We start from the raw sequence: 18,578 nt of genomic DNA, 5'->3' as shown, positions 1-18,578 counted from the left end.
ATTGCGCCAGTTTTACGTAAAAAATGAGTGGGCGTGCCGCGACCAGTAAAAGAAAAGATGTCTGAATTTCACGGAGCCAACGTAGATTGCAAATTACAATGATGAATTCTTAATCTCAAAAGTAATCTCGCCACCATAGCTAGTAATTTAATGTTGCCACAAAGAAATCAGGTTTTTCGTGTTGACAGAACCGAAAGCGAAACTCGATGCGTGCGTACGTGCGCAAGTCTTCGCGAACGCCCGCAAAGCATACATTTAAATTAAACAACAGGCAGCAAACTTTCAAAGTGCGGTGCTCGTTATCGTAAATCACGACGTCCACTAGCTAAGCGGCTACCTTTCTACGCACACATTTCTACAACGCATGCGCACAGCTTGTTCTTGGCGGGCCTCGAGCACGCACCCAAAAAAATATAAACAAGACGTCGGCCATCAACGTATAAGCAACAGCGCACCAGCTTACAATGCGCAGAAAAACGGGACCGAGATAATCTCGCAGGTCCGCACCAGAGAAAGCAAAATGTACCGCGCTTGCGTTTGCAAAGTTGCGGGACTCGCGGTCTTCCTCGCATTACCCATCGCGTTCGCGCAGGAGGGCTTCACGGCACAACCTACTGTCACTGCGGCTAAGCCATCGCTACCAGTCGCTGCTTCGGCGGCAGTTCCTGGCGGTCGCACGCTTCAGAAGAGGCCCAATCCTTCGCAGTCGCTTGCGGGACCCAATGCGGCTATGAGAGACGCCCTGGAAAACTTTCAAGTGAACGAGAACCGCATCATCCGCACCGAGGATTCTCGGCGTATGGGTGCGCGATACCTGAACGAAACCGAGCTGAGCTCCAACCGAGACTGCATACTGTGGTGTTGGGAGACGACTAGTTGCAACGTAGCCGTGTTCGAAGAAAAGGTACGTAGTGTGTTGGCGTGATACATGTTGAGTCAAGAACGTCCCTTAAACAAGACGCGCGCCAAGAGCAAGAACTGCATGCAGACTTCGAACACCCGGCCGCAAAGGTTTAATTACGGGACGCGCGGGGCAGAGAAAGGGAATCTAAAAGTCACCGGCAGCGTGGAGTTGACGGCTGCACGCATCAAGTGCTTTACTGTTCCCACACACAAAGCATAGTTAACCTCTCCTATTCCGTTTGCACAGCTATAACAGAGCTAATCGGTTCTGTCATTTAAATTATTTCGCTATTCATGCAAACACTGCCATACACGTATTTCTCCTGTACACACACACACACACACACACACACACACACAGATATATATATATATATATATATATATATTATTGATTTAATTGGCATTAAAAAAATTGAGCCTTCCTAATGTGCTAAACCTGTCCTGTGTTGCTCACTTCATCTGACTGTTGTTCATCTGCGCTGTATATAGTTTACGCGCAATATTAGCCATACATGTCTTTTTCTTTTCTTTTTGGTTTGGGCTTATAATCACAAACTCATTTGCAAACACATTAATTTTTGTACCAACAAACTTGTGTACTCGTAGCCATTTTACAATAATATATGTATGTAGAGTTGCATATATATAGTCTCCTGAGATATATAAGGTCATATGCTTAGAGCGCATGTTAATTTTCGCACATCTACATATCGAAATGTTCAGAATGGTTCAATATGCATGTATATATACTAATGTGTGCCATTACAAATATTATCTGAAGTATTCAGTGCATTTACGATTTTAGAAAACTATGAGAACAGTAAAATTAAAAGTAAAAACAATAATTAAACCCAGCAGCAAAATGACAGTGCCTAATTTAATGTTCCAATCATGTCTTTTGCATGTTGCTATCTTGTACACAGTAGTATGTCTAAAAGGTCCGACAGCATGCTCATTTCTCTGCTTTAACATTCGAACACTTTTGCTCTTTAAAAGCATTTCGAACTGTCTGAATTACTCTTAATATATATAGCATGCACAAATTTTTTTCTAGTATAAATTCCAAGAGCCTCGCAGGTACAGCTGCGGGACAAACCTGGCCTGTAATGTACGATTCTCCGACGTACAACATATTTTGACAAGGTGGACTCCCTATAACTAGTGCCCTAACCTCTTTGGTTTGGGTACATCAATGCAAAGCACAGTTACAGACCTGCTGCCAGTACCATACTGCATTGGGGGCCACACTGCTGACATCTATATATCCTTTCCTGGCGTTAATCTTTGGACGCAGGGAAAAGGCAGCTGTTACCTGTTCGACTGCGGGCCGCCCTCGCATTTCCTGTGCCTCTTCACGGCCCATGCGTTCTACACCGTTTCCGTGCTCACCGTGCCCACTCGCAACACCGAGGCCCCCGTCTGGCCCGGTTCTCACCACGAACAAGAACTCACGCAGCTGCGCCAGCCCCGACCCGTCGCCAGTGCTGCCGGACCAGCGCACGACCCACCCGCTGTGACGCAGGCACCCAAGTTGACCACGAGCACGAGCAGCTCGCATCAAGTCAATGTGGGCCAGGCCGAGAGTGACCAAGACGAACCATCAGACAGTAAGCATTGTAATTGGCACACACAGCAATGGAGAAACAGGTCCTGTTAAATAGCTATTCGGGAGAGTTGGTTCTGTGTCGATTGAAAAAAACAGCACATAAACTGCATGAGGGAAGGGATACCACGCAGCAGATACCTACGAAGGAAGATTATATATTTCTGCTATATAGCAGTGGTTCTCAAACTTCTAACCTTCGTTTGCTCCTTACTAATTTTGCAGGTTACTCAATGACCTCCTTAACTATGTCTTCAATTTGCAAAGATGCACAAGGAGAAACCACAGTGAAGCTAGGACAACGCAAATTCGTACTTGCAGCTGCCAGAAAAATGTTCCAGATGCTTTATATTTTAACTGCACTTTGATATTGATGAACAAAAGTACCATTGCATGTTCTCAAGTAAAGGTTGGTAATGGATTTAAATGAGGAACAACGGAGACCTCAAATGTTGGTCATACCTAACCTGGTTTCATGTTTTCAATTTGATATGAATAAATTTGGAATTGAGAACTATCATCCAACTACCTCGCTAAAATTCTCACTCAGTCTTTTGATAGCATGTGCTCGTCAAACGTGTGACACCGGAGCAACCCTCACAGTTCCTCTTGAAAATCTTCAAGGACTGCAATGGGTTTGCGGACCACACAAGAAATTCTGCTATATATATATATATATATATATATATATATAGTGTTAGATGTTAGATGTTAGTCAGAGCTGTGAGTTGTCCTACCGCTTGTCCCATCTAAGCCCGGCTTCTTTAATCAGCCAGTGAAACAGGTGAAACCATCAGGAAGACTGGAACAATCAACGTAGCTTAAAGCTGACAGCTGAGGAGAAGTTCATTCCCTTACACTGCCATTTGACACAGATGCTTCCCAGTGCACAGTTAGAATCCTTACTTAGTTCACTATGCTATCCTGCTTAGCTCACAAGCATGCAGTGCAATACCCGAGACCTTTCACTGAGTGCAGCGATCTTGAACGTGTATTTGCAGGCCACCGGTGTCAACACTATCAGTTCCGCTGCCAAAATTCCAGTGAATGCATTGCTGTCTACAATGTCTGTGATGGCATCCCGCAATGCGCGGATGGAAGCGATGAAGCCGAGGACCTCAAGTGCCCTGGTGCAAGTAAGTTCTGGCTTAATTGATGAGCTGACCAGATCTGTTTTTGTTTTTGTAGTTTGCGCATGTGAACTTTTCCTTGCATGCACATTGAACAGCCTCTTACTTGCTGCTTGGGTATAGCACATGTCTGCTATAGAAATATTGCATACTCTCCATTCCTACTGTAACATCCAGCAATGCTGTGGATGAATGGATCAATAAATTAATTAATGCACAAGCAAGCAAACTAATTATAGCAACTAAGCAAATTGTCAGTGTTTTGTGTGATGGTGCTGCTGATGATGACACGGCATTTAAACACACAGCTCATTTCCAAGACGAAGGGAAGAGTGACCACCAACGTTATATTAATCATAGATTCTATGTCATCTTCTTTGAATAATTACTAATGCTTCAACAACTTTAGCACTTATTACTCAGCCTATAACTTCCAAAAGCTAAAGTCATCAGAAATAAAATCTTATCGAAATATTGCTTCTTAGCATGTTTGTGAACTTCCTCTACGTGACTCGATGGCTATTACTACTAAAGTTTGCTTTGTCAGAAAAAAGGCATTAAAATTTCAATGACGTATCATGCAAGTGAGAGCTAGGAAGTTGACAGAAGGCAATATCAACACGAGCTTCATCCTACTCCTGCCTTGCGTTTGCCAGGGCAGCAGTGGACATATGTATAATAGAATGCCATTATTCCTCTCAATCTCAACTACGAAATGTACAATAGAATGTGTCATAACCAACTACTCCATTCACCATTTCAGATTAACTAGTACAGACAGCTGCCAATATGAAATCCTGATATATCGGCATGCCCTGATCTTTTTGTCATTGCAAGTGCACTTTGTAGAAGTGCTCACACTGTACAATTTGTCAAAATGTTTTGAACAGAGATACCCGAGGCTAGCAGTGCTACTGCCAACCCATCTACGACGACTTTGCCAACCACAGCGGAACATGCTAGACCAGGAAGCACAACTGCGGTGGACACGGAACAGCAGGACAGAGTGCCTCCAGCCAATCCTCCGCAACCTTCCTCGAACGACGACAGCCCCCGACACAACTCTGCAGTTGATGTGGGAGGTGTGTGGAATGAAAACCTCAAGGGTTACGCACAGCGAAATGCGCAGCCCTCCTTGACAATATCTGAGTGATGACAGCACTAGTTATTACTCTGAAGTTCATGAAATAAGTGAGGAGAATGTAAACTTCAACAGTGACAGGCATGGCAAATGCTCAGATCTGTGCCATGCCAATATGTGTCAAGCATCAAAACTCAATGTGGGTGTGTTAAAGAACATCATGCAGTTTTGAGATATTCATCAACCAACTTGTAGCAAGCCGCATCAGCATTTGGCATGTTATTTTGTTAGAAAGCCTTCCTTACAAACTGTGGGACAAAATATGCATGGAACACCAATCTAATATTGTGGTGGACTTTGGGGGCCAATGTCTTTAAACTGGCAGTAGTCTTGAGATATTTATTAATTGGAAAACCCTTGAGCAATAACTGGCATACTTAAAGTAATTAATGAAAAGTGAATAAGTTGCCTAGGTAATTATGAGTTAGACAGTGATTATCGCACAAATTCTGATGTCCTGCAGAAGAAATAACTTCCTAATTTCTGCTACATTAATTGTTTCTATGCATTACTTAAAAGCCTACCATGGAACGCCTTGTATACCAATGCACACAGCTGTCAGTCTGACCACTTGCTATGCAAGGTAATGATAAAGCAATGTGTGTGACCAGGCCAGTTGGTACTAATACATTATAAAAAACGGCGTAACAGTGGACAGGGGACTGAAGAACAAACAAATGAACAAAATATCAGTGCTTGTGTTCGTTCATTTGTTCTTTCCATCCGCTGTTTGACTGTTTCATAATGATAAAGGCTAAAAACGCAGGCTTTCAGTGAAATTGAGATGATTTTAATGAAGGTTTCTTGCTTGCCCATCGCAGGAAGAATTCCTAAGCCTGTGCTCAGCGGTCACAACAGCTTCCCACCTTTGGCCCACAACAACAGGCTTCGTTGGGGTGATGAAAGCAGCCACAGTCATGCGCGACCAGAGTACAGAGACCCATACGAAGAACCTTTTGCAGGAGAACAGACCAAGTACTATGACTACGGACAGGCCTACCCTGAGAGCTACCGGTACTGGATTAACGACGCTGACACCCAGCTCTACCCCATGGTTGCTGATGGTAAGGCTTTACTCGTGACTTATGGCACTAAGAAGAACTCACAATTGATAGTTACAAATGACCAGAGGCTGTGACAGTCAGAAAATTTTACACTGCTGTGATGATCCATTGAAGTCGATTATAAGAAATGTCCTCAGTAGAGGTAGCTGGTTAAACCGATAACAAAAGTCAGGATGTCTATTTAATCGTATATATTCATGGCATTATACTGTTTCAGTGCATGTTTTTCTGCATCTGAGTGCAGCTTTACCTGAATGTATCATTAGTTACACCACCAGTTAATACCACACCACATTACACCACATCCATTTCATTTCATTTCATTTCATTTCATTTCATTTCATTTCATTTTATTACCTTAAAGACCCCGTTCGGGGTATTACATAAGGGGTGGTTAACATGTTTACACAAGAAAATGCAGGTGTTACGGTGAAATACAAGTTGGAACAGTTTCCAAGAATTCTGAATGACATGTGATGGCAGCGGCATTGAAGGGTAGGTCGTTCCAGTCTCTGGCAGCCCGAGGAAAAAATGAAGTCTGAAATGTGACAGTTCGTGTGCGAGGACGAGCAACTTGCAGTCGATGGCTGGTGCGCTGTGACATGCGTGAGGATGATGGCGTGATGTAAGGTGGGCGGCTTAGCGAGCTGTAAAAGAATTTGTGATAAAGAGAGAGCGTGGCGATACGACGACGAAAAGCAAGAGATGTCAAACTAGATTCTGTCTTTAAGCGTGAAATGCTGATGTTATATGAATATGAAGAATGGATGAATCTAGTCGCACGATTCTGAACTGATTCGAGTGCATTGATGATATATGTTTGGTGAGGGTTCCAGATGGCAGCGGCATATTCCAGTTGTGGTCTGACAAATGATTTGTATGCGAGTAGTTTGACGTGCTGCGGGGCTTGACGAAGGTGACGTTTCATGAACCCCAGTGTCCTATTAGCTGACGAGATTACGTTAGTCGCATGCGCATTCCAGGAAAGGTTGTGGGACAGGGTTATACCTAAGTATTTATACGCTAGAACTGATTCCACTGGGACGTTTGCGATTGTGTAAGTAGAGAGGTAGGGATTACGACGGCGGGAAATTGACATAAGTTTGCATTTGTTAGGGTTCAAGGACATTTGCCAATGGTTGCACCAATTTTGCACGTTATTAAGGTCATTCTGCAGAGATGCTTGGTCAGAGCGGTTAGTCACAGTTCGATAAATCACACAGTCGTCAGCGAACATACGAATAGAACAAGATACATGCAGCGGAAGATCGTTAATGTATATTAGGAAAAGAAGCGGTCCCAAGACTGAACCTTGAGGGACGCCTGAAGTGACAGGGAGGATTTTGGAGGAGTAGTTATTAACAAGGACGAATTGGGAACGATTTGTTAGGAATTCTTTTATCCACTGTACTACGTAAGGATCTAAGTTCAATCGGGATAACTTTATTAGTAAGCGGTTATGAGGCACTGTGTCAAAAGCTTTAGAGTAGTCCAGAAAGATTACATCGGTTTGAACGTTGTTATCAAGGTTAACGTGTAGATCATGAAGGAAGATAGCTAGTTGTGTTTCGCATGAAAGCCCCTTACGAAAACCATGTTGAGAAGGATGAAAGAAGTTTACTGCGTCTAAAAAGTTTATGATATGCGAGTATATGACATGTTCCATGATTTTGCAAGGGACACTAGTTAATGAAATGGGGCGGTAGTTTAAGGGAGAGTCTTTGTTACCTGCTTTGAAGACTGGAACGACCTTCCCCACTTTCCAATCACATGGTAAGGCACCTGTAGACAATGACTGTGAGAATAATAGACTGAAACATGCCGCGGATATATGCTTAGTATTCTTCAGAATCTTTGAGTTAATTTCGTCTACACCAGAAGAACTACTTGTTTTTTTCGATGATTGACAGTATGCCATCTGTCGAAAACACAATGGGCGGCATATGCGATGATATGTTAGTAGATAGCGGAAAGTCTGGGGGGGTTGTTTCTTTTGTAAACACTGAAAAAAATGCTTCATTGAAAATATCAGCGCACTCGGCATCTGTGGCTGTTTCGCCTGCTGCATTCGTCACGCTGATAGTGCGAGCTTCTTGAGGATTTAAAACGCGCCAGAATTGCCGAGGATTTCGAGTAAGTAGTTGTGGTAGGTCGATGTTAAAAAAAGATTTTTTAGCAGTGCGAACGGCACTCAGGTAGGCGTTCTCTGCGATGTGGTAGTTTGACCATGCCTCGGTGCTTCCAAGACGCGTGGCTAGTCGGAAGCGACGTTTCTTCTTGTTTTCAAGCGTTCTTAGTGCTTTGGTGAACCATGGCTTATTTTGATTCGTGTGCATAGTTATTCGTGGTATATATTTGTTAACGAGTTCATTAATTTTGTTTCTAAATAGCGTCCAGTTTTCTTGAAGTGAGTGCATAGGGAATAATGTCTCGAAAGTTGAAAAGAAGTCGCCTAACTCATTATTAATAGCTTCGTAGTTTCCTTTATCATATAAGCATATAGTTTTGTTGGATTTTTGTTTTGGTATGGGTTGAAAAGTGAAGGTGGCATGGATTACTTTATGATCGCTTACCTCACGCAGGTAAGTTATCGATGATAGACTGTCGGGATGGCTGGTTAGTATAAGGTCGAGTATATTAGAGGTGTCTTCTGTAACCCGCGTGGGCTCTAGTACAAGTTGAGTTAGACTGAAATTAAGGCACACATTAACAAATTCTTTAGCAGCATCATTCCCTACGATTAGAGCATTATTGTTAGTCCAGTTGATTTGCGGAAAATTAAAATCACCAAAAAGCAGGATCTCTGCGTTAGGGTGTTTTTCACTAATTTCGCTCAGGATGTTATTAAGTTTATGCGAAAAATCGGGAATGTTATGTGGTGGTCTGTAGCAGACGCCCAAAAGAACAGTCTGCGGTGAAGCGCGGCAGATTAGCCATATCATTTCCAAGTCAGTCTCGATGGTTGCTAGCGAGCACGATAAATGATGATGCGCGGCTATGAGCACACCACCGCCTCGTGAGATTTTGCGGTCTTTCCGGTAAAGGCAGAAGTTCGGCAGATCAGCAAGAACCTCGCTATCAGTAATATCGTCAGTTAGCCAGGATTCAGTTATTATCAGCAAATTACTGTTAGACGATAACACGAGGTTAGACAGAATATCGCGTTTAGGAAGGAAGCTGCGTGCGTTGGTGAAGATAACGGAAAAGCAAAGGTTAGCTCGTGTCGGTACTGTAGGGCAGGGGGGTCTCCCGCGGCTAGGTGGCTGCTATTGCAATTCTTTCACACTCTGTGTGCGTTCTTCAAAAACGTAGCGCTTATTACCCATGAACAGGGTTTTAAAGCGCAAGGAATAAGGTGCCGATTTGCTTTTTGCGAATGCAACTAGATGTCTGCGGGCAAGTTGAACAGGACGTGTAAAATCCTCGCCAACGCTGAAGCCTATTCCCTTAAACTTGCGGCCGTTGGAAAGGACTTGTTCTTTTGTTTTGTGAAATGTGAATTTCACTATTATGGGGCGGTTACAATTACCTGCACGATTGCCCAAGCGGTGTGCACGCTCGATTTCTTTCGGGTCAAGCGTGATGTTCATATGTTTACGACAGTGGTCAATGATTATGTCCTCCGAGTGCGCGAATGACTCCGCCCCTGAAGACTCAGCAATACCATAGAAAATCAGATTGTTGCGCCGCGAATGGTTCTCGGCATCATCAATACGTGCTTCCAGCCTCTGGATTGTGTGTGCTGTGCGGGAAGCATCACTTTTCACGCTTTCTATATCGGAACGCAGGGGCGCTAGGTTTTGGTAGTGGGTCTCCAGGTCAGTCATACGCACGCTCAGGTCGGATATAGCTTTGTCAGTTGTTAGTAACTGAGACTTGAGACCCTGAATCTCGGCGATTAGTTGCGATTGACCTGCGGATAGATTCTTAAGTTCATTTAGGACGGCTTGAATATCAGGTCCAGGGTTAGTTTCGACGTCACCTGCCAGCAACAATAAAGAGATAACAACATCACAGCACTGAACAATAATGGAAAGGCAGCAATGCGGGCCCGGCAGCTGCAGCAGAAAGTAATTACTTGACCGTTTTGTAAAAAGACTGTATGGTTTACTAACCTGCATGACGAACATAAACGGATTAGCGTGCTGTGTTGACGCACAGCAGCCGGGCCCACAAAGCGCCTCCGTCCGCGCCTGCACTTTTATAGATGACGGGTGAATTGATGTCGGTGGTGATAGGTATTCCTCTCGCAAGTCAAGTGACGCTGCCGGGTGCAGTGGCGCTGCCGGACACAGGAACAGTGCCAGTGGTCTGGGAGCGATGCTGGCATCCATCGGGTGATAGAAGCCAGTTCCATCGTAGTCAACGTGCGAGGCATGATGCGGTTGGGGTACATCTGGGGATACCGTAGCCAGAGCAGGGAGCAGAAGGGGCACGATCATGTGCAGTGACACCTGCATGACGAACATAAACGGATTAGCGTGCTGTGTTGACATCCGGATTACACTATGCCACACTCGATACCATACCATATATACCACACCCTACCAATATGTCATAGCACATACCATCTATATCAATATACCATACCATATATGATATCACATGTCATATCACATTTCATATCATACAATCTGCCATACCATAACAATACATCATGCCAATGACATACTGCATGATATACCATACTGTGCCACACTCTTATCCACTTCAATAGCAGCATGTGTCTACATGAATCCAGGTGCTGAATCCAAGTACTAAATTAATCTACAAGTCGCTTTCTTTTGCTGCAGGAATCATCCAGCCACAGAACTTCAGAGCCCAGAAGCCAAGGATGAACCTCCAGCAACACCAATACCAGCAGCAGCAGATGCAGCAGCAAGAGCTTCAGCAGCAGCAACAGCAAAGGCTGCAGCAGCAGCGCTACCAGCAGCAACAGTTTCGCCAACACCAGCTCAAGCAGTTGCAGCACGAACTGCAGCAACAGAAACAACAAGCGTCGTCTATTCAAGACTACCCGCCTAGTCGCTGGAAAATGGGCCGTGGGTGGGTATTTGACTAAAGCTTGACACTGCAATCAAGGAGTGGTTCACTGCTGGTTACTGGGCTAGCTGGTTCATACTTATCGTAGTATAATAGGATGCAAAACAATGCAACATAAGATCAGGAAAGAAAAAAAGTACCTCTTCTTTTTCTCTTTTTCTTGCACTTCAACCAGCACCAGTCTCTTGTCAAAGCAGTATGTCAGGTACCACATGTAGCACATTGCAGAGGGAATGTGTGCTATTGGCATAATGGCTTCGTAGAAGATGGAGAAGAATAGAGGGCAGGGCTCACTATCAAAGAAATTTAATATATCACTACTTGATGCAGGGCTACTTGTTTATACTTATTATGGTAGGATAGGATGCGAGACAATGTGAAGACCAGGACAGGATGTGTGGCTTTCCTGGAAAGAGACGCTCTTCCCTGTCCTGGTCTTATTACACATTGTTTCACATCCTATATATAAAATAACGAAAATTGGTTATGTGCTTAACATTAAGCAAGAAAGCCCCCCAGCATTGTTACTATACTATACCTACAACTGGGACCCCTTACTTCCCAACTGGTCTATAACTAAAAAAAAAAAAAACTTAGAATCTCCTCAGGGAGTTATCTGAATGATGCGTAAGCATTTCGTAGTAACTACGTGGTGTTGAGTGCTCACACTCAACACTGCTGGTAATCCTAGCACAGTTCAGCGGCTGCGATCGTCTTGGCGCCATTACGGTAAATGCGACAGCGCTGCGGCGACACGAACTGCTGCGGAAGGCGGCGCAACGTGAACTGATGAGGCAAGCAAACTACTTCAGGTGGCGGCGCCAGGTATGCTGGTGACGTTTGGATACGGAGGCATGGCTTCTCCACTGTTCTGGCTTACTAAAGATGTACCTAGTGCGTGCCTGATTGCACAAGTCACGTGGTCACGGAGATGCGCTCGTGCCACTGCTCGCGCGTTCGTCGTCGTCTTCTTCCACAGCTGGCAAAAACATTGCTGCTGGCTCTACCTTGAACGCGATCGTCTTACGCGAAGGAGGGATGAACGCTCTGACAGTTTTCTTTTTGGGTAAATGTAAAATGCAATGCCTAGTTGACTCACAACTGAAACCAGTTGGTTTCCACTCACCCTCCAACTGGGACCATTTGCTTCCCAGTCGGCCTTCAGTAGAGACCAGTTAGGTTTTGACAGGGACCAGTTGATTAACAGACAGAACCAGTTCGTACTAGTTGCAATTGCAACACCTGAACCAGTTGAGTTTATAGTTCAAGAATTTCGCTAGAGAGTAGTTCACAACCATTGGTGTCCACAGACCTTAAAAGGCCCCACAAATGCACAAAAGTTATCTCCATAACCGCATCCATCCATTCAGAGGTCCAAAGGCTCTAACTGAATACAGACAGGAATGGGGCTAGTAATCTAGTAAGACCTCTGATATCATGCCATCTAAACATTTTTCACATTACTCAATTTCTGAAATAATTTGGATGCAGGCAGTTCACAAGATGAAGCAGATTGGGTGCTAACTTTTATGACAGCCTTAATAAGTATGTTCTAGTTATTAAAATTTCACAGTGGGCCTTGAAGACCGATAGGTTCTAACTTCAGGATGTAATCATATGCCCTAGCTCAGTAATTAAAAAATAAGTGAGTGAAATATTTGCAGTTGTTCCAGTGATTACAGCTGTTTTACAAGCTAGATCTTTCTTCGTGTCCATGAAACTTGGCCGAAGAGGCAGGGGTTGGTAATTTGGCTGCCTGCATATACAATTTGTTTTTACTGTGTTCAACACAGTCATGATATCATAAAATATTCTGCTCAGTACTTGCACTGCACCTTGCAGCTTAGTCTGCTTTTTCCTAGTAGCTTTAAGCTAATGAACCACTGAAGGATTTTTTTCTGACTATAGGTAAATTTTTTATTGAAACATTTACTTATTTAGCAAATCTCCATCACACGCTGCATCTTTGCAGGTCCTTGGGTCCCGTGGAGCAAGGTGACAGCTACGGACCGCAGCCATACCCTCCGACCCTGGCTCCTTATAGTCGACGCCTGCACCCTGGCATTGGAGGCCATTCAAACCGACCACTGCAGGGTTTGCCACAGGACATGCAAAGGCAGCAAGCTTGCGCAACAATCTGTAGGCCAGCAACAGGACCTCGCACAACAATCGCAATCTGACTCGCAGCTGGAGCCACAGCCACCGCTGCAGGAGCAGCCAAAGCTCAAGCCGCATCCAGTGATGCCAGCCAAACCAGTCGCACCAGCCACCAATGAAGATGGTGAGGCAATGCTCGTTAACTTTTATAATGAAGAGCCCTCTATTAGGTTCATTGCATGGTTTCAAGGTTATCTGTGGGTGTTTAACTAATACAATTGAACCTCAATAACAAACATAGATATAATGAATTATCAGATATAAAGAAAGCAATTTTTTTTCATACCAGTGTGTAATGGATAAATACTATGAGGTATTTTCATGTTGCAACTTCGTAATAACAAGGTTTAACTGTATCACTGAGTGCATTGCCTGCAGAACTGCAGCAGATGCGAACATATTAAATTAAAGGTGCATGCTTGCAGCAAAATTGTTTAACAACTACTTCTAATAATAATCTGTTTTATTTTGACAGAAGTTTCTATACATACTACGCACATCATTTGTATTGTTTTGAAACGGAGGTCATTTTACGCAGGAATAGAGAGCAGCAGTGATGGATTTCTATTATGGCAATTTTGAGCACTGCACGTTATGTCCCTACATTTGAACAGGAGATTCTGTAAAGAACTGCACACAACAGCGCATAATTGCGCAGGAATGAGGGGCAAAACTGCGTATGACTGCGTATGACTGTAAGCACTAACACTTGAAAATGGCTGGGAGTACTTTTGTTTGCTTGTTTGTTTCTTTTCTTAGCACAGCGAAACCTCGTTATAATAAAGTCACAGCCAACACAAACCTTTGTTATATCCTATATTCATTCCATGTTTGTTACTTGCTGATATCAGCAACAAACAATTTAGATTTACTCTGTTGTATGCAATATGTAATTCTTTACATCAGTCTTCATTATATCGAGGACTGGATTAGATGGAGCTTCAGCTTCTTGAGCATACAACGTTTAGACTAACAACCATATATTCACAAACATGAATTGACTCAACACTCCTTGGCTCCATCAAGGCGAGAGTTGCACTGACCCTCAATCAACATGGATTCGGTGCTTTAGCAATGCTGCCCACTGTTTCCTGAGATACTTCATAAACATGCACTTTTAGCACCTACCCCGAGGCACTGGCGCAAGGCAATGCTTTTCAAGCAAGTTATTATCACCAGAGGGTGTTACTGCATGACCTCCAATATTGTCAGCTACATGCAGTGCACTCTCTGATGCCATGGTTACTGGAACACATTGATCACTTCAGCCGAGGGATGGCACCAGTCCTCTCTTTCAGCAAGTCGAAACATGTTCACGAATACGGAGTAACAACCTACAAAGATTGTTTTCATCGTCCATACTCAAAACAAAGTAATCTCATCCAAGTTGGATTTACCTCTTTAAATCAGCAAATAGTTATTACACGATCGTAATTCCGGCACTGGTGTTTAAACGTATTATCAAATGCTTCATCAAGATCAGCTTGATCAAACCTCCTGACATGCTTGCAAGTCCAAAATAATCACCTTTCCTTTATGACCGAAGTCAACTTCCATGTCCAGTGTGAATTTATTGCCTCTGCATAGCAGCTGTAAAAAAAAGAGCGAAATCTATCTATCATTCCACTAAAAAGAGTTTGCAGCAAGTCACCCTATCTTCATGAAGTGGGATAGGGTGCCTGCCTGACAGTTAAGGCAAGAAAATGTACATCCACAGAAGCTTTCCAGAGTTCTCAGTCTCTGAGAATATCTTAGGTTTTAAGCAGTCATTAAAAAAAGAGAACTGCAATGTATTACCTTTTTCATCCTAGGCTGTTGAAACTGTTTTGTGGTTGGCTAACAATGCTTCCGAGTTTCAGCACTATTTTGTGGAGACCCAAGAAGGAGCACATAGGAAGAGCAGTCAAAGAATAAACATGGTAGTTTAATGAAATAACAAAGTAATGATGATGATAACAGGAGAGCAAGGAACAAGTTTTGACAATGACAGTATCTCCACAGTATCCAGGTGCATGTTGCATTAGTATAATTTTCAGTTATCCATCAGCTCGGTATGGTCAGTGGAAAGAGCTGCAGCTTCAACAAGCGATACAAGAACTGTCTGTGTTGTGCCCTCGCCTACACACCTGTGAATACATCAAGTTATGACAAACTTGACCACAAGCCAAACTACACTAACTGCACATGATGCATAGTACTAAGATTTACGCGCAGCACACTTCAGTCACAAATGTAAGGAGCATGTCAGCTAGCAAATGGCACATGGAATACAGCCAACATGCACTAGCTCTGCCATTTTTCTTTCTTTTCCCCCCCCCCTTTTTTTTTTTTTGAAGCAGCAAGAATTAAGGCCAGTTTTTCATGAACTGTAAAAACACCGACTAAGCCACATGAATGCTGCTTTTACTTTCTCTTAAGGAATGCCTTGCACTATCTCCTCCATTTGCCATTCCACATGCACGTACCAGAGATTGAGAAAAAGTCTCACCTCTTGCTCAACTATCTTTTTTTTCTATTCCCATGCAGATTAAACGAGAAGTGCTCTCACTAAGCTGCCACTGGACTGATTCGAATGAAATTTGTCTAATTAAAAAAGTTAACAGCTGCACTCGATCTCTCCAATTCCGTGCATTAGAGCAAAGGCCAGGGCTCATGTCAGTCAATCGTTAGTGGGACTCGGCTACGATTTCTAGGGAAGGAAGGAGGACTCGCTCATTGCACGCTACTAATCTTCCATGAAGCTCTCACCCAGTCAGCATCGAACAAAGGATGATCAGAGGTTTTGTTTAGTGATTGGCTGAATGGTGACCGCATTTCGATGGGGGCAAAATGTGAATACAATCGTGTGCCATGCATTGAGTGCACGTTAAAGCACCCCAGGTGGTCAGAATTGATCCAGAGTCCTCCACTACAGTGTGCCTCATAATCAGATCATGGTTCTGACACGTAAACCCCAAGAATTTTTTTTTTGTTTTTGTTGGCTGACGTAGCCCAGAGTCTTCATTGCACTGTACAGAGTTGGTTAGATGGAGCATGGTGAATCAGGGGAGATGAACTTGAATTTAGGCCCCCAAGGAAAAAAATATGACAAAAATCAATAAACTACAAGTAACTAAATTTTAAAACTGCAGCTCTTCACAAAAATAGCTACAGAAATTCTGTTGAAGAAATATGAGATGTAAAATGTTGTTCCAGATCATAATGTTTTAACAAGAGGACTTTAGCAAACCTCTTCTGAACAACGGAACACATCCTCATATGAAGAAATGTATCATGCTTAGTACGTCTGCTTTTAACACTATGTCAGGTACAGATTACCAAATTTCAACATCTGTTCTTGTCAAGGAGTTAGAGCTGTACACTTACAATTCCTATTTCTTTTGAAAATTTGATTTTCGGCCAATTTCATAAACACTTCAGAACCAAAATAAAAACTTGCACTTATAATCATTCACTACTAATTGCCAATTTCTTTTCAATTCAGCACGTTTCATTCAAGTCAGTTCAAAAGTTGCCTAATGTCTGAATTCCTGCACTCCACATGCATTTTAACGTCGAAGTCAAATGAATAACTTTCAGACTAGTTGGTCCTTGCGTCACTATTCAGATGAATTAGCACAATAAGTGAGCATAAGCTACAATTTTTTGTTTCCCTTCTCATGTACATTCTTTTATTGTGATAATTCAGCTTCGGGTCATGTAAATTGTGACCGTAAACGCTTGAATGCCACAGCATAATGTACGACAGACTTCTGTACTGAAGCACTGAATTAACTCACGTTTGTTGCCACAGACACCTTCTATCAGCCTGTTGTTGAAGTGGCACCCCCATCGGCACCCCATCAAAGTAGTTCAAAGCACATCACAGAGCACCTGCAGAGTGAGTCAAACTACCCTAGCACCAGAAAACAGAGTGATCGCCGTGTGCGATCACAGTTCTGCGTACAATGCTGAACTTCTTATTTTGCAGAGCCCCATGCAAAACCAGCAAAGGCAACGGCTGGTTCTGAAGTGCCACATCATCACAATGAGAGGCCTGTGCAATACAGCAGACTCCACGAGGTTGCTAACATGCAGGTAAGAAGGGCAGAGACTTGGGCATGCTGGTAGTTCATGTTAAAATAAGAACAGCGCTGCGTGTATCTTTGTTTGTCCCAGTCTCTCAAGCTGTTCTTTTAACATGCAGGTAAGGTCAGAAACCAATCCTAGCAAACAAAAAGGTGTACGCGCACCTGGAAAAAGGGTAGCGTAAGAAATTACCAGAGAATAACCAGACCTCTTCACTCACTCTATAATTACCTTCTTTCAAATTTTGCAACATCATTCTCACAAAAATGTGACAGTGTTGTGACACAACGATGTCACATGTAACAAACAGCATTGTCACATGTGACATGCATATAGAGTATTTAAGGACATGCTGTCACATGCGACCGCGAGTCCTTGCACTCTCTTTAATATATGCTTGTAACGAATATCAGATATAATGAAGGTATCCTCATGCTGGATGTAACTGCTAGAATGAGGTCCAACAGTAGTTTTCCCGAGCACAATATATAATACCACCTCACATTACAGGTGAGCTTTACCCAAGTGGAGCAAGGGAACCGTGGGGCGGAACAAGAATCAGGCAGTGCCGTGCTTGCTCTCACGTTGGGTCTCTGCATCACGGGTCTCCTGCTCGTGTTGGTCGGCTGTCGTCTTCGGCTGGCACGACACCGGCTAGCACGCCGGGGCGGCCGGTCGTCGCTCGCACATGATGCCGACTACCTGGTCAACGGAATGTATCTCTAAGCCTCACTAACTCCGTATGTTGCGAATATGTTGATAAGTGGAGACAGAGTACCCTTTTGAAAGTTTGTATCTTGAGGGATGATGTGGCTTTCACTTAACATCCATTACACTTCGACTTTAGTTAACTTCCCTTGACTGGGAACATGGAGTATTGGTTCAAACTATTCGCAGGTCAAAATCGATGGTGCATTTGAGATTACCATCAAAGTGCACAGTTGTAACAAGTCTTTCTGTGTACCGGCATGTGGAAATGAGCACTGTGCAAACAACCTTGCACGTTTTTTGAGATTTATGATTTGTCTTGAAGGAATCAAGACACAAGGAGACATTCAGTGTTCATTTCACGTGCAGCGGTCAAGAAAAACGAAACATGCAAGCAAAAATCAGGTGGGAGAAATTATAGAAAGTTCATGAAAAGACGAGGCAAGAAGGTTGTCGCTGCTCGTGCAGTGCACATAAGCAATGGGTTGGTGAGGCCATTGGCCCACGGAAAAGTGCCGTGTACATATTGGCCAGCATATCAGGCATTTCTAGTGCACCGTATTACTACTGCACCCCTTGCACCTTACATAATGACAAAAATGCGCACTCTTAAGTTTGTTAGGTGCAGCTGAGTTGTAAGTGTGCCTAATTAACCACAGGTACGACCCCTTTCTCACATGAGCAAAAAAATATTTCGAGTTGGAGTGGGCTTAATTGTGCACAGGAATGCTTTGTCATCTGCTGAGATCTCCGACTTT

At 43.4% G+C, this 18,578-nt stretch overlaps 1 protein-coding gene across 1 annotated transcript; it reads left to right on the top strand.

Moving 5' to 3' along the window:
- The first annotated feature begins 309 nt into the window (after window positions 1-309).
- Window positions 310-17,838, top strand: LOC119457799 (CREB-binding protein-like). The gene is given in 11 exon segments (XM_037719530.2): window positions 310-904; window positions 2,201-2,513; window positions 3,511-3,645; window positions 4,530-4,721; window positions 5,602-5,844; window positions 10,638-10,890; window positions 12,860-13,037; window positions 13,039-13,168; window positions 16,838-16,924; window positions 17,015-17,121; window positions 17,623-17,838. Coding segments are annotated over 11 exon segments (2,238 nt in total). The 5' UTR covers window positions 310-520.
- The last annotated feature ends 740 nt before the right edge of the window (window positions 17,839-18,578 follow it).

Source organism: Dermacentor silvarum, chromosome 7 (assembly GCF_013339745.2).
Source record: "Dermacentor silvarum isolate Dsil-2018 chromosome 7, BIME_Dsil_1.4, whole genome shotgun sequence".
NCBI lineage: Eukaryota > Metazoa > Arthropoda > Arachnida > Ixodida > Ixodidae > Dermacentor > Dermacentor silvarum.
The sequence above is the reverse complement of the archived record's forward strand: the minus strand, read 5'-3'. Positions and strand labels throughout refer to the sequence as shown.